Here is a 14,961-nt window from a genome sequence, read left to right as displayed (position 1 = left end):
ACGCCCGTCCCGTGAGGGTGACTCTTGGGCAAAGCCGCTTCCGCGGCTCTCGGGAGCCGCGACTGAGCCCCGGCACGTCGGCGTGCCCGCAGCCGCCCGCCCCTGGGCAGAAACCCGGGACCGTGGTCCCGGAGCCCATTCGGCCTCCAGCTGAGGAAGAGGCAGGGTGCCGGCGCCCGCGCGCAGACCCTCGGCGGAACCTCGTCGTGGAGTTACCGTGTTCCCGGCGGCCAGATCTCATCCGGGAGGGTTTTGGCGTGGCAGCTTTGTAAAATTCCACGTGCAAGTCCGACGGAGAGGACTGGGGTTTGCGGCTCTGGGATTCCAAGGCTGTGCAAGGGCTCTGCCCTCGCCGGACCCCCCTGCCCCTGGTGAGAGGGGTCTGGGGCTCACCTCTGCTCCTGCCACTGGGGCACGCGGCGCTGCTCTGCCTTCGGCCTTTCCGTCCTTCCCCTCCACCTCCTCAGCCCTTTTCAGTCCTTAAAGGGAGAGTGGCTCTGCACGTCTTTTCTTTCTCCCTCCTCTTCTCTTCCAGCTCTCTGTCTGTCTCCTGCCACCCTGGGCCCAAGCTTTTCCCTCCTATTCCTATTCCTATTCCTATTCCTATTCCTATTCCTATTCCTATTCCTATTCCTATTCCTATTCCTATTGACCTTCCCTTCCCTTCCCTTCCCTTCCCTTCCCTTCCCTTCCCTTCCCTTCCCTTCCCTTCCCTTCCCTTCCCTTCCCTTCCCTTCCCTTCCCTTCCCTTCCCTTCCCTTCCCTTCCCTTCCCTTCCCTTCCCTTCCCTTCCCTTCCCTTCCCTTCCCTTCCCTTCCCTTCCCTTCCCTTCCCTTCCCTTCCCTTCCCTTCCCTTCCCTTCCCTTCCCTTCCCTTCCCTTCCCTTCCCTTCCCTTCCCTTCCCTTCCCTTCTTTCATTTTTTCTCTGCACAGATCTTACACTCTCTGGGTTGCAGATGTTGCAGCCCACGGAGAAGGGGGGAAGACCGGATGACCGGAGGACATTCACAGTGCTGGGGAACTGAGAGTCGCTAATTTTGCCCTCATCTCTTGCCTTTCCCCAGGCGAGCGCGAGAGAGAGAGGAGGAAGATGGACCGACCTCCCAGCCACATGACCCGTGACTGGCGCACGGCGTCCCCGGCGCCTACGGAGAGCGTGGTCTATGGGGACGGACACAATGGGACCAGGTGCTTTGAAGAACACGTCCCCGAAATCGTCACCGGTAGCATCACGCTGCTCGTCTGCCTGTGCGGGCTGGCGGGGAACGGGGCAATCCTCTGGCTCCTCGGCTTCCGCGTCAGGAGGAACCCCTTCACCGCGTACCTCCTGAACCTGGCTGTCGCCGACGCCTGCTTCCTGCTCTGCGCGTCGGCGTTCCTCGTCATATATCATATGCCCATGCTCAGCTGCTTTCAGCCGGGGCTTTTGCGGGCGCTGCCGCTGTTTCACTCCATGGTTCTGCTCACCTACAGCACCAGCCTCTACGTCCTCACGGCCATCAGCGTGGAGAGGTGCGTGGGTGTCCTCTGGCCCTTCTGGTCCCGGTGCCGCCGCCCGAAGCTCCTGTCGGCCGTCACGTGCAGCCTGCTGTGGGCCCTCGCCTGCGTCCTTGCCGGGCTGGTGTACCTCGTGTGCGACCTGGGCCACTCTCGGCGCTGCTGGATGGTTCTCGGAGCCTTGTGCTTTCTCAATTTCTGCTTCTTCGCTCCCTTGATGGTTCTTTCCAACGTGATCCTCTTCGTCAAGCTCAGGCGTAGCTCTTGGCAACACCACCCGGCGAGGCTCTACGCTGTCATCTTCCTCACTGTTTTCTTCTTCCTCCTCTTTGGCATCCCGCTCACTGTCCAGATCTTCCTCAACTTCTTCATCTACGTTAATTTTGTCTTTGAGGTCTGCCTGCTGCTGGCCTCTGTCAACAGCAGCATCAACCCGGTTATTTACGTCCTGGTTGGGAGCTACGAAAAGTCCCGGTTCAGGCGATCGGTCAAAGTGGCTCTTCAGAGGGTCTTTGACGATCGGGCAGATTCCCAAGAGGTGGGTGAGACCCCGGTGATGGGAAATGCTGCCTAGACCCCCGTGGCCGCAGGCTGGCGCCTGGAGAGGGGCAGCCCTGCCTCCGCGCCCCGGGCCAGCACCCGCCAGAGCACGGCCCTCGCCGGGGGGGGGTGAGCGGGACTGGCAGACCCCCGGGACACGGCCACGCTCGATGAGATTTCCAGGGGCAGGGCTGGTTCCCGCCTCGTTTTTAACTCGTTTTAATAAAAGCGTCTTTCGTGCAGCTTACTGGGGATGGCGGTTTCTCTCCCGTGCCGGCTCCGTGGGGTGCCCTCGCTCCTTCCCAGAGCGGCGGTTGGGGCAGTCCCCTCACGCTGCCCGCCGGTTTATAACGCCAAAATGATGTGCTCCAGAAAGTCCTGCCTCATCCGTTTTGCTCTCCAGGGTTCACACGGCCACGCTCCCGGGCCCTGGTCCGTACCTTGCCTGCTTCCCAGCATGGACACATCCCAGCTCCTCCTGCCTCTGCCCGCTTCTGGGACCTCGGCGCCGGATGCTAAAGCCCTGGCCCACACCTCGATCCTCAAAAGCCCCCAGGCCAGAGGAGGTGAGGGCGAGGTCAGAGATGACATTGCCCCAGTCTGACAGAGAAAACCCACCTCAGCCTGGCCGACGGAGCTGGCAGCACCGGTCAGCAGCCGACCCGCCGCCCGGCCGCGGGGCTTTAACCGGGGAGGCAGGAAGGGACAGGCGAAGGGGCAAGCGCTGCTGGTGGTCGGCTGGGCAGAGGGTGGACAGCCAGCCAGCCAGCTGGGGACTGATGGCTGCTGGAGAAGCCCATGGAGCAAAGTGCCAGGACGGACCCACGGAAAGAGGCAGAAATGGAGGGTGGGGAAGGCTCTCGCAGGCTCCAGGAGGTTGAGCTCTGCCTGGCGGGTGGTTTTATCGGCTTTCCCGACGCACAGAAACAACTGCTACCAGGGCCGTAACATTTACGGAAGGCAGCTTCCTTCGAGCAGATACGAGCCTAACCCCGCCACGAACAAGCCACCCAGGTGTGTGAATCTCGCCTCGGGAATACAGCTCTGGGGGAACAGGCTCGGGATGCCGCCCGCAAAAGCAGAGGCTGAGAAGCCCTGGGTCACTCTTCCTGCAGAGCGCACGGGTCGATCGCGCGGCACGCGGCGTGTCGCGCGGCAGTACGCCGGTCCACCTCCACGCTTTCCTTCCCGCGCCCTGTCTGCGCTTGGAAGGGTTGGCTTGGTGAGGGGATGGGAGCACCCCTCGCTCCCAGATGCGACGGGAGGGGTTTGCACTTCACCCTCCTCGCGGTCAGCCTGGGTAGGAACCATCTCCATCATCATCTTCAGCTCTCCAGAACTTAGGTGGGCCTGTCTGGGAAAACCATTGTAGGCTGCTGGCTGACTACAAAGGGAGTGTAGGAGACAACTGGGATGAAACCCTTGACTTTTAGATGGCTATAGCCCAGTGAGCAGCACCGATTCACCTCTCCTTAGGAAAAAAAAGGCAAATTTCAGGATTTTTGCTGAAACCCTAAGCCGTCTCTCCATGTCGTCTCTGGTTGACGCACAGATCTTATTATTCATTTAGCTCCCTGATGCACGTAGTAGCACGCTCCTGGAAACTGGGTATTTGAAGGTCACGTATCACCGTGAAGTCGTGGTACACAAGCAGCAAACTTGGATCTGAATCAGAAATAGATGTTCTGGAGCCACGTCGAGCTTGTAGCGCCGGGTCCCTGGAACGATAGGAGAAAAGTTCAGCCAGTCCAAAGATACGAATATTTTTGGGATTGGGGTTGCTTTAAAATGAAACGAAAGAGGAACCTGACACGGAGACGATCTGCTTTTCCCATAGGTCCAGTTTCTGAGACTCTTTTTTGTTAGTCATTTCCTGTACAAAGCCAAGAATAGATTATAACCAGAACCCTGATGCTGTGAAGTAGTACCCTGTTTGCAAGAACACTTGAGAACACGACCTGCGTGGCTAACACTGTGGAAAGCGGTTTGTGAAAGGACCTGAGAAAGACCCCACGCTGGACGCTGCACAGGCTCACCAAGGCAGGCTTTGGTCTAGTTTTCCAAGTGGCAATTCCAGGAAACCTGACGAAGATCCCATCACGCGGGCAGCAGCCGGCGAGCACGAGGTGGTGTAAGTCTGCAACGCGCCTGCTCCAGTGAAGTTCTCCAGGCTCCAGGGGAAAGGAGGTCAGACTTTTCTAGTTTGGTGGGTTTTTTTTTTGGGGCCTAATCAGTGCCTCCCCTCACTGGTTTTGAACCTGTTTGTCAATTTGCACCAAATCTGATTGGGCAATGGTAGTCTCTAGGATGTTAAGACCTATAAATATTGTGGAGAAAGGTTGTAAGGGGGTACTGAAATGAGTGTCCCATGGAAGGAACCCAGCAGCTTAGTAAGATCAACCATAAAATTAGACACCTGAGAATCCCAATGACATCCCACCCCCAAACCCACTTGCTCTTTGACATCTCCAAGGACAATCCTTTCATCTTATTATTTCTCTCCCCCAGACCTCCCTGTCCAACGCCAGGAAGGAGGCACCTCCCTAGCTTTTGCTCCACATGCTCTGCTACCGGGCGTTTCATACCCATCTTCCCACATCCCGTCTTCTATCTCTCCTGTCACTCGTTTCGCTCTGTCCTCCTCCACATGGAAGCTGGGGCATGTCCGCAAAGGTCTGAAAAGCCTGGCGTGGGAGACAGCAGAGCTGCTAACGCGTCCCTCTTTCATCTCGTCCCTCTTTCATCTTGTCCCTCCAGCTGTGTGAGGGGGAAGGAGAAGCAGCAGAGGTTTCGTAAGGAGCACATCGCTCCCTGCCATGGAAAGAGCCAGCCCTGCTTGCTGGAGCCAGCCCGGTGGGACGGCGTGGAACAGGACTTGGCATCACCAGCTGCTGAGGCACGAGGACGATGACTACAACTGCACCGACTGTGACGCCGGTCACTTGAGCAAAGTCCCTGTCACGCTGCTCATCTGTCTCTGCGGGTTGGTGGGGAACGGGGCCGTCCTCTGGTTCCTCAGCTCCTGCGTCCGCAGGAACCCCATCACCGCCTACGTCCTGAGCCTGGCTGTCACCAACTTCACCTTTCTCCTCTCCATCGCCACCGCCCTTGTGATATTTTACGGCCCAGAGAGCCTTTGTCACAGGCTGGGCTCACGGGACGTGACGACTGCGTTGAACATCACCATCCTCTTCGCCTTCACCGCCAGCGTCTACCTCCTGACGGCCTTCAGCGCCGTGACGGCTCTGTCCGTCCGGGCCCCGGCCCGCGGCCCCTGCCGCCGCTCCGGGTGCTTGCCGGCGCTGCTGTGTGCCCTGCTCTGGGCCCTCTCCTTCCTCCTCGCCCTGACCCTCTACCTCTGCCCCGTGGCGCTCGTCGCCTTCGTCCTGAGCTACCTCGTGTCGACGCTTACCCTGATTTTTTCTGCTCTAGCCCTGCTTGCCAGGCTCTTGTGCTGTTCAGGGCACTATCCCCCAGGGCGGCTCTGTGCGGTGGTCTTGCTAGCCGTCTTCTTCTTCCCCTTCTTCACCGCTGACTTTGGTTACTGGCTCTTGCTAAGGCTGTTTGATTTTTCTGTTTTTGCCTTTGACGCCTCCCTCCCATTCGCCTGCGTGAACAGCAGCATCAGCCCTGTGCTTTACTTCTTGGCTGGGAGCTGCGCGAAGAAGTTCACACTCTCTGCCCGGGTTGCTTTCCAGAACACTTTTGAAGATGTAACAGAGCCCCAAAACAGAGAAAACACAGTGGAAACAGCTGTTTAAACCTCTGCAGCCCTCCCGGAGAGAAGGTGCTGTAGGGATGGAGGTGTCCCGTGAGCTAATTCCTGAAGCTAATTAGCCGCAGCTCAACAAAACGTGCTGGGCGGCGCGGGAACTCCTGCCTGGGGCGGACACTGGACAGCGTGATGAAATACCCATCGAAACCTTTTGCTTTGAAACCTTTGCTCGGAACCTGTCCTATTCAACAGGTCCGAGCTTTCCCCGTCTCAAAAGTGAGCTCGCTGCGCCCTGAGCACTATTAAAACAGCCGCGGGGGCTCTTAGCTCCTGCCAGTGGCTTTTTTGGGGTTTTTTTGGTTTTTTGTTTTTTTTTTGGTGTATCAGCTTAAGAGCAGATTGTGGGCGGATAAGAAAGCTTGGCACAGCAGGACAGAACAATTCCTGGGCAAACCCTCGTGCGTGCGCGACCAGCGGGTGCCGACACGTGCGGAGAATACGCGGAGACTTCACATCCAGCTCCGTTACCAGGCGAGCGGGTGCGCGCTGGGGATCGCCGCTGGAAGGCTTTCCCCGAAACGCCTCGCTCCCGCGGCAAACCCGAGTTTCGTCTGCGCGTCATGTAGGTTGTCTGCATGCAAGGGTTTGTGACGGGAATGGCCTCTCGTGGTTCCTCCCCCTTTTCTCCCGGCTGTCCGGATGGTTAGCTTGAGCAAACGCCATTTCGCAACCACGACCTGAGGTCTGTATCTATTTCTGGTGTGTCTGTTCCTCATCTAGAAAAACAAGAGGAGGAGGGTTAGAAGGAAACAACCCAAAAAGAACGGCCCTGCCTGAAGACTCTATGGATTTTCCCTGTGAAAGAGGATACAAGGAGAGGGAAGGAAAACAGTGGCCTTTTTATGGATGGTGACAGAAGCTTCTCTGCCCTTTGGCTGGTCCCTCAGCCCAGAGCTACGTGTCACCGGACAGGCTGGCAGGAAAATCAATCACTTGGCGCAGGACAGGTACAGAGCCATGACAACTAAACACATGAAGCGCTCTGGTAAAAACAAGAAGCTCAGGTAGGTGGTGGCCTGGGTGACCCTGCGGGCAAGGGAGATCCCGGGAAGCAGGAAAAGCACACGGGGGGATCGTGGTCCTTCTGCACTGGCCTTGGGAGATACTCCCTGGATGACGGGAGCCCTTTCCTGGACAACAGGTTGTAACTTGGAAAGATTTTACTTTCCAAAGGACAGGAAAGTGGGAGAGAGGGAGAAAAAAAACCCTCTCAACGATGGAAGACTCCTGCCTTATTCTGTAAAACAACTCTGTTAAATCATAGAATCACACAATCTTTGGGTTGGAAGGGACCTTGAAAGGCCATCTGGTCCAACCCCCCTGCAGTGAGCAACTCGATCAGGTTGCTCAGAGCCCCGTCCAACCTGACCTGGGATGTCTCCAGGGATGGGGCATCGACCACCTCTCTGGGCAACCTGGGCCAGTGGCTCGCCACCCTCCCTGTGAAAAATTTCTTCCTTATGTCTATTTAAATCTGCCCTCTTTTTGTTTAAAACCGTTACCCCTTGTCCTATCGTGACAGCCCCTGCTAAAAAGTCTGTCCCCATCCTTCTTATATGCTTAGATGTTTAATCTTATCATGTGTCTTCAAAGCATGACTCACCACCCAGGGGTTATACTTTAGCTTCTCTTTCTAAAAGCAGCGGCACGTTAGTTACCCTCGGATTGAAGGCAGCGGGAGAGGGACGGACAACTTCCCACCGTGTAAGAGGCAGGGAAACGGGTGGGTGAATACAGGCGACCCTGCCGCCTGCAAATGCGATGCTCTCCCCGGTCAGGCTGTGTGCCTCCTCCCTGCTTCTCCCAGCAGTCTCCCAGGTGCTGGGATGCCGCGAGGTCCTTTCCTTCTGGTCTTTTCCTCTGCCCGCCTCAGCCCTCCACCCCTCCAGGGAGATGCTCTCCTGGTGTCCTCAGCTGTTCCTGAGGAAAGCTTTCGGCTCCACTGCCGTGGTTTGGCTCAGCTGGAGGCTTCTAACCATGAGATACAGCTCTGCTAACTGCAGGCATCCCAGAGAGATGTCGTCTGCTGCCCAGGTCCCTCCCAGAGGAATGAGGAGGTCTTGGCATTGTCAACAGATGGTTCATCCCAACTACTGCAGGCACCTACCTTAGGATGAGGTGCATCATGCTCTGGAGGTACTTGTCCTCCTCATAGACAAGACAGAGGCTTTAGAATGAGAGGAAATGAGCCGCTTTCCGACAGAGCTGAGTCAGCCTTGCTCTGTTCACCAGTGACAAGCCCTGCAGTGAAGCCCAGTTGTTGTTTATTCAACAAATTCTGGGGTCAGAGTTACCATGTTGGAAAAAAAAAAAAAGAAATCCAAATTTAATTTAGGAGTAGTAACAAAACGATCAGCACAATCAGGATTTTGGAGTGTATGGTTAGTCATTGAAACAGCTGTGCAGAGGAGCTGCTCAGCTCCTCCTGAGGATGGCCAGGCTCAGGATGGAGGCATGAAGGGCTTCCTCTTGACGCTAAAGCTGGAGAACTGAAGGATGGCCCCACTCCCCGCCCGCCCGCACAGGCAGAGGAGCAGTGTGATGATCCTAATTTCTATAAGATTAAGTGGCCCATCGTTATATTAATTTCCATATTTCAGGCTCTTTTTGGTTATGGACGCAGGCGTGTTCAGTGGAGTTGCTATGAAATCTTTGCCGCGAGCAAAGACGATACAGGAATTAGTGTCTCTGACTTGCCAAGACCATCTGATCTGGTAATCCCCTGCCTTGCTTCACGGCACGGCTTGGAGCCATGTTTGGGGAGCGTTTGGTGAGCTGTGCCAGAGCAGGTTCCCGTCTCAGCCTCTGCAGCCGACATTTGGCCGCTGTGCTTCTCTCTGGCATCAGCGAGGCGGTCTTTGGCATCAGGCACCCTGAGCTGCGCTGTGTTATCTCACTCTTCACCTTGAAATATTTCCTTTCCAAAATCGGTGCCTTTTCCGGAGAAAACAGAAAAGTTCCCCCATCTCCCCTTCCACATTTGGAGGGCAGGGTACCACAGCCTTGGCTGAAGGAAGGCAAAAGAGTCCGAAGCCTCCTTTGGGACGCTTTTGTCCCTGTGGACAAAACTTTTATGGAGATATTGAAAAGCGAAACATGTCTTAACATCCCCTCTTGGCTTTCCTGTAGAGACTGATAGGAGCAGGGCTGGAGCAGATTCCCTGCCCCCTTGCAGGGACACTCACTGTGCTGTCCGGTCCCTGAGAGACCCCAGCAGGGAGGTGACAAACCTTCAGGGTACGATGTCCCGTCAGCCAGCCGTAGTCTGTCGCAACAAGCCGTGTTCCCCTGGAGCACTGCCGGAAAGCAGCACCTTGCGTGAACCTCTTGGCACCAACCGCAGCGCCGGGAACACGCCACTCGTAATCCCCCGGCACTACCGAAGCCGTGCTTTCCTCAGAACGATTTAACCCTGGAATTAAACGGTGTGACAAATTCGCACGTAGTATAAGAGGCTGCTCTTGTTTCTTCCCCAGCTCTGCAGCCCCACACGATGTGGTTTTGTTTCTCTTTCCACCAGCCGGGAGCGCAGGGCCGGCTCTGCTGACCGGCTCTTCGGGGAGAAGAGCAGGGATGCTCCGTGCAATCCGTACCCCTCTCCTGCCATCTAGAGGCATCAGCCCCGCAGACGTTCGTGAAATCACCGCCGGCGCCGGGCTGGATGTGTCCCCGCAGCCCCCCGAGCCCGCGGTGTGTGTGGGCAGCGGGGGTCCGGGGCTCTCGCTCCTGTTGTGGGGAGCCCGCACGGTCCTGGAGGAGGCAGAGGGGTTCTGCTGGGCCTGGAGGGGGATTTTGGTGGGGATGAGTTGCCAGCGAGCCCCTCTTCACGAGAGTATCCTGCTCGGCTTCCAGGAGCAAGTGGCTCTCCCAGGGGTCCTCACCCTCCACCTCCCTGCGGGGCAGCAGCAGAGGCCAGCTCTGCTGTCGCAGCGTCTCCGTGCCGAGGGAACCAGGGTCAGGAGGGGACCGCACCGGCCCACGGACGAGCCGCACGGCCGCTTCCCACGGCAGCGCTTGCCTCTACGCCTTGCTCAGCCTTTCACCTCAGCCTGGGTGCAGCGGTGCCGGCGAGGTGCCCGCCGGACCGCCTTGGCTTGCCCATTTTTGCAATCCTTTTTGCAGAGCCCTGCCTCGCTTGGCCAGCAGAGATGGCCAGAGCTCCCCCAGGGACTGATGTGTCAGACCTTCCCCAGGCAAGAGATCCCCCAAAACACCGCAAAACACATCTGCTGAGCCAAAGGAGCCAGAGTTTATTCGCTGGGACCAGGGCAGGGAGGGTCATTGCAATGGGGGATACAGCCCGGGCACAGGGACCGAGCCCGGCTGAGCGGTGCTGCGCCGCGTCCGTGCCACGTGCCCCCATGCCTCCATCCCCCAGGCTGCTTGCGAGGCTCCACACCTCCAGACCTCCTCGCCAGCGGTGCCTTATACAGTGGTCTCCACCGCAGCGTACTCAGGCCCATGGCTCTCCTCCTCGCTCACCGCTTTCTCTTCGAACACTCGGAGGAGAGCGACTTTCGCGGAGCCCTGGAACTGGCGCTGCTGGCAGCTCCCCGCCAGGAAATAAATGAGTGAGTTGATGCTGCTATTCAGTGATGCCAGCAGGTAAGAAATATGAAAGTAAAACTGGTTTAAATAAATAGGATCAAGGAAAACCACCACACTGAATGGAAACCCAAAGATGAACAAGATCACACTGAGCTGGACAGCAACATAGAGTTTCCCCGGGTGTTGTCTCTGTGAGCCGCGTTGGAGTTTGATGAACAGGGAAAGGTTGGAAAGTAGCGGGAATAAAGAGAAAATGAGAAAGTTCACAATGCTTACACCTCGTAATAGTTGTACACAGCTTATATTCAAATGGAAATAACAGCTAATGAAAACGAAAGAAACAAAAAGCCCGGCAAAAGCCCAGAGCACTCCACACATGATGCCTGACAAGTGCTTTGGGCGGCGACACCGGTACCAGATCGGGAACAAAACAGACAGGCACCTCTCCATGCTCATTGCTGTCAGGAGATACATGCTGGCAAAATACCAAAACAGAAACAGATCCATCAGGATATACTTGATCAAACTATGTTCAAATAAGAAATGACAAAAGGCTTTTGAAATAATGTATAATGTAAGTATAACAAGAAGGAGCAGGAGCAGAGAGAAGTCAGCGATGGCTAGGTTCAGGACACAGATGGTGAAGGGGCTCTTCTTCATGTGGAAGCCCAGGACCCACACGATTATCATATTGCCCACAAGTCCACACAGGCAAATGCCAATACAGACACCTGAAATTATCAACAACATATAATCTTACGGTATGCACGGAGACTGATTAACTGCCGGAGAGTCTGCATATCCAGAAGTCATGTAGTTCAGAGAGAGGTCTGTTGTGTTGGCCTCCACCATGGCCGATGACCCTGCTCTGGGTGGCCACTTTCTCCTTCTCCCACCACCTCCTAGGAGAGACGAGGAAGGAGAAGGAAATGAGGGGCATCGGCGCTCCCAGCACTCACCGTCTCTCCCCACAGCCCCACGCCAGCCCCAGGCTGTGCCGGGAAGGACCCGGTCCCCTGCCATGCCTGGGAAGGGCTCCCAGCCCTCCAGCCCTGTCCCTGGCCAGGAGGCATCTCCCACCTGCCCGTCCCTGGCCTCCTACCTCCTGGTGCTCCTGGGAGCAGCGCTGCCGCAGGAGATCCCGCACACAGGTTCCGCGAGGCCGGGCTTGCCGGGAGAAAGGGACTGGTGATGGGTGCTGTGGCCTCCCCGCTCTGCTTTGGCCTCGTCCCTTGCGCCCGAGGAGCAGACCTTTGCTCAGAGATCACGTCCCATGGTCAGGAGAGTCCCCATGGTTAAGGCCATGGGACTGTCAGGGATTTCTGAGGGGTTTCTACTGGTTCATCCCCGTTGTTGATGGTCCCTGTCCCATCTCACTCATTCTCATCTTTCTGTCTTCCTCCTGCCCTGCCAAATCTCTTCCACACCATCCCCTTGGCGATGCCGTAAGGATAGCAAAGGAACAGAAGAGAGTTAGGGGAAGTCCTCCACCACCAGCTTCGCAGAGCAACACCCAGGAGACCCCGCCATGGTGAGCTGAAGCTGGAGAACGGGGGTGTAGAGATCCTGAGCAGAAGACCATTATACATCGTGGAGTTAGTGATCCACAAAACGCTCAACCTGAGCAGCCGCAGGCCCGTGCTGTGCCATGCCGTGCTGTGCTTTGCTGTGCATCTCCCTTGGCCGCGGGATAAACGTGGTGGGTTGACAATAAGGTAGGAGCCTGCAGGCAGCTCCTACGGGGTGCTGGTGATTACACCACCTGCACGTCCTTGCCTTTATCTGAGACCGCTGCAGCGGTTCTCATGTGAACGCCCTTTTTGTCTGACAACAGAATGAGTTGTTTTCTTTTTCAAGAAAAGCCTGTAATAGCTCAAATGAGCGTAACGGGGTAACCTTTCCACGGACAGGATCTGCTCTGATCGGAGGTCTGTTTGATGCTGGGGTTTGCAGCCCCTGAAGGGACATAAGGTTATCTGTGCTATCCTGCCCTTCTTCACAGTTTTAGATCTAGTAAATGGCATTTAAAACGATACTTTACAGAGTCTGAGTGCCTTTCTTAACAGGATCCTAACTGATGAGCAGCTCCTGGTGAAAAATTGGGGGGAGGAAAGGAAGGGAGTGATGTGGCCAGCCCTGACTGACAAGATCGCCGTGCATGGGACACGCGAGGGGAAGCTGTCACCGATGAGATGAGATTGTGAGGGGACTCTCCTGCCCACGGGACGTGATCTCTGAGCAAAGGTCTGCTCCTCGGGCACGAGGGACGAGGCCAAAGCAGAGTGGGGAGGCCACAGCACCCATCACCAGTCCCTTTCTCCTGGCAAGCCCGGCCTCGCGGAACCCGTGTGCGGGATCTCCTGCGGCAGCGCTGCTCCCAGGAGCACCAGGAGGTAGGAGGCCAGGGACGGGCAGGTGGGAGATGCCTCCTGGCCAGGGACAGGGCTGGAGGGCTGGGAGCCCTTCCCAGGCATGGCAGGGGACCGGGTCCTTCCCGGCACAGCCTGGGGCTGGCGTGGGGCTGTGGGGAGAGACGGTGAGTGCTGGGAGCGCCGATGCCCCTCATTTCCTTCTCCTTCCTCGTCTCTCCTAGGAGGTGGTGGGAGAAGGAGAAAGTGGCCACCCAGAGCAGGGTCATCGGCCATGGTGGAGGCCAACACAACAGACCTCTCTCTGAACTACATGACTTCTGGATATGTGGACTATGGGGAAAATAACAGATATGGATGCTCAAGACTGCCTTATGGATTGATGGTCTTTGCAGGTGTCTGTATGGGGATTTCTCTCTGTGGACTTGTGGGGAATGGGATAGTCATGTGGTTCCTGGGCTTCCACATGAAGCAGAACCCTTTCACGGTCTACATCCTAAATCTAGCTGTTGCTGACTTCTCTCTGCTGCTCCTGTTTTTTCTGCTCATATTGGCAATTTTGAGCTTAACAGTAATTTGTTCTTATTTGTATAATGTTATTTCTTTCTATGTGGATTTTGTATTTGTAGTTGAATTTCTGTGCCACTTCTTTGACCTTAGCAGCCTGGGTCTCTTGACAGCAATCAGCATGGAGCAGTGTATCTCTGTCCTCTTCCCAATCTGGTACCGTTGCCACCGCCCAAAGCACTTATCAGGTGTTGTGAGGGGGGTGCTCTGGACTCTCCCTGGATTTTTTGTTTCCTCAATGTATCTTAGCTTTAACTTTGCTGAAAGCCACGAGACGGTATTTGCAGGTGTAGCCATTGCAATTTCCATGATTTTGTCATCAATGATGTTGATTTCTAACCTGTCCCTGTTCATCAAACTCCGATGTGGGTCACAGAGATGACACCTGGGGAAACTCTATGTTGCTGTCCTGCTCAACGTGATCTTCTTCTTTGCCCTTGGTATTCCTTTTGGTGTAGACGTTTTCCTCAATCTTCCAAGTTCGCAGGAGTTATTTCCTGAAAATACATCTTTTCTGCTGGCGTTGATGAACTGCAGCATCAATCCGGTCATCTACTTCCTGGCGGGGAGCTGCCAGCAGCGCCGGTTCCAGGGCTCCGCGAAAGTCGCTCTCCTCCGAGTGTTCGAAGAGAAAGCGGTGAGCGAGGAGGAGAGCCATGGGCCTGAGTACGCTGCGGTGGAGACCACTGTATAAGGCACCGCTGGCGAGGAGGTCTGGAGGTGTGGAGCCTCGCAAGCAGCCTGGGGGATGGAGGCATGGGGGCACGTGGCACGGACGCGGCGCAGCACCGCTCAGCCGGGCTCGGTCCCTGTGCCCGGGCTGTATCCCCCATTGCAATGACCCTCCCTGCCCTGGTCCCAGCGAATAAACTCTGGCTCCTTTGGCTCAGCAGATGTGTTTTGCGGTGTTTTGGGGGATCTCTTGCCTGGGGAAGGTCTGACACATCAGTCCCTGGGGGAGCTCTGGCCATCTCTGCTGGCCAAGCGAGGCAGGGCTCTGCAAAAAGGATTGCAAAAACGGGAAAGTCAGTGGGGCCTGGTGGGTGATGGGTTGTTTAGTGGTGGAGAGAATAAGACTTAGGGTAAAATTACAATTTGGAGAATGAGGAGGAAAGAGAAGGAAAGAAAGAAAGAAGGAAACTAAGAGAGAAAGAGAGAGAGATGGAGAGGAACAAAGAAAGGAAGGAAGGAAGGGAGAAAGGAAAAAAGAGACAGAGAATGGGAAAGCAAAAGAAATACAGAGAAAAGTGAGCTGTCTCCATGGCGCTGGTGGATGAGATTTGGTGAGACGAGAATCTTGCAGGCAAAATCCCATTTGCAGCCCTATGTAACCCACAGATGCAATCTCTAAGGTGACCCTGGGGAGTTTTGTCAGAGGCAGTGGGTGAAGCCCTTATGCTGTTGCATGTCCACACACAGGTGATTTCCCAATGAGAAGGGTCTCCTGGTCCACTGCCAGGTACACACAGCAAAAGCCAGAAGCCCCTCGCATGGTGGGACGAAGCTGGAGGATGGCAGGAGAAGACACAGAGGGTGACATGGCCAACTCCTACTGACAAGATCGCCGTGCATGGGACACGTGAGAGGAATCTGTCACCGATGAGATGAGATTGTGAGAGGACTCTCCTGACCACGGGACGTGATCTCTGAGCAAAGGTCTGCTCC

At 56.0% G+C, this 14,961-nt stretch overlaps 3 protein-coding genes across 3 annotated transcripts; all 3 read left to right on the top strand.

Moving 5' to 3' along the window:
- Nucleotides 1-1,090: 1,090 nt before the first annotated feature.
- On the top strand, nucleotides 1,091-2,071 carry LOC309405431 (proto-oncogene Mas-like; the record flags this gene model as incomplete). Its single annotated transcript, XM_082000201.1, has 1 exon — nucleotides 1,091-2,071. One exon carries the CDS (start codon nucleotides 1,091-1,093, stop codon nucleotides 2,069-2,071), a length of 981 nt encoding a protein of 326 aa, XP_081856327.1.
- Nucleotides 2,072-2,494: 423 nt separating this feature from the next.
- LOC309405430 (mas-related G-protein coupled receptor member H-like) lies at nucleotides 2,495-5,798 on the top strand (the record flags this gene model as incomplete). Its single annotated transcript, XM_082000200.1, has 2 exons — nucleotides 2,495-2,603; nucleotides 4,804-5,798. 2 exons carry the CDS (start codon nucleotides 2,495-2,497, stop codon nucleotides 5,796-5,798), a joined length of 1,104 nt encoding a protein of 367 aa, XP_081856326.1.
- Nucleotides 5,799-13,003: 7,205 nt separating this feature from the next.
- On the top strand, nucleotides 13,004-13,990 carry LOC309405428 (proto-oncogene Mas-like; the record flags this gene model as incomplete). Its single annotated transcript, XM_082000198.1, is given in 2 exon segments — nucleotides 13,004-13,675; nucleotides 13,679-13,990. Coding segments are annotated over 2 exon segments (984 nt in total).
- Between the last annotated feature and the right edge of the window lie 971 nt (nucleotides 13,991-14,961).

The sequence above is a fragment of the Phaethon aethereus genome (genome assembly GCF_964289735.1).
Source record: "Phaethon aethereus genome assembly, chromosome: 5".
NCBI lineage: Eukaryota > Metazoa > Chordata > Aves > Phaethontiformes > Phaethontidae > Phaethon > Phaethon aethereus.
The sequence above is the reverse complement of the archived record's forward strand: the minus strand, read 5'-3'. Positions and strand labels throughout refer to the sequence as shown.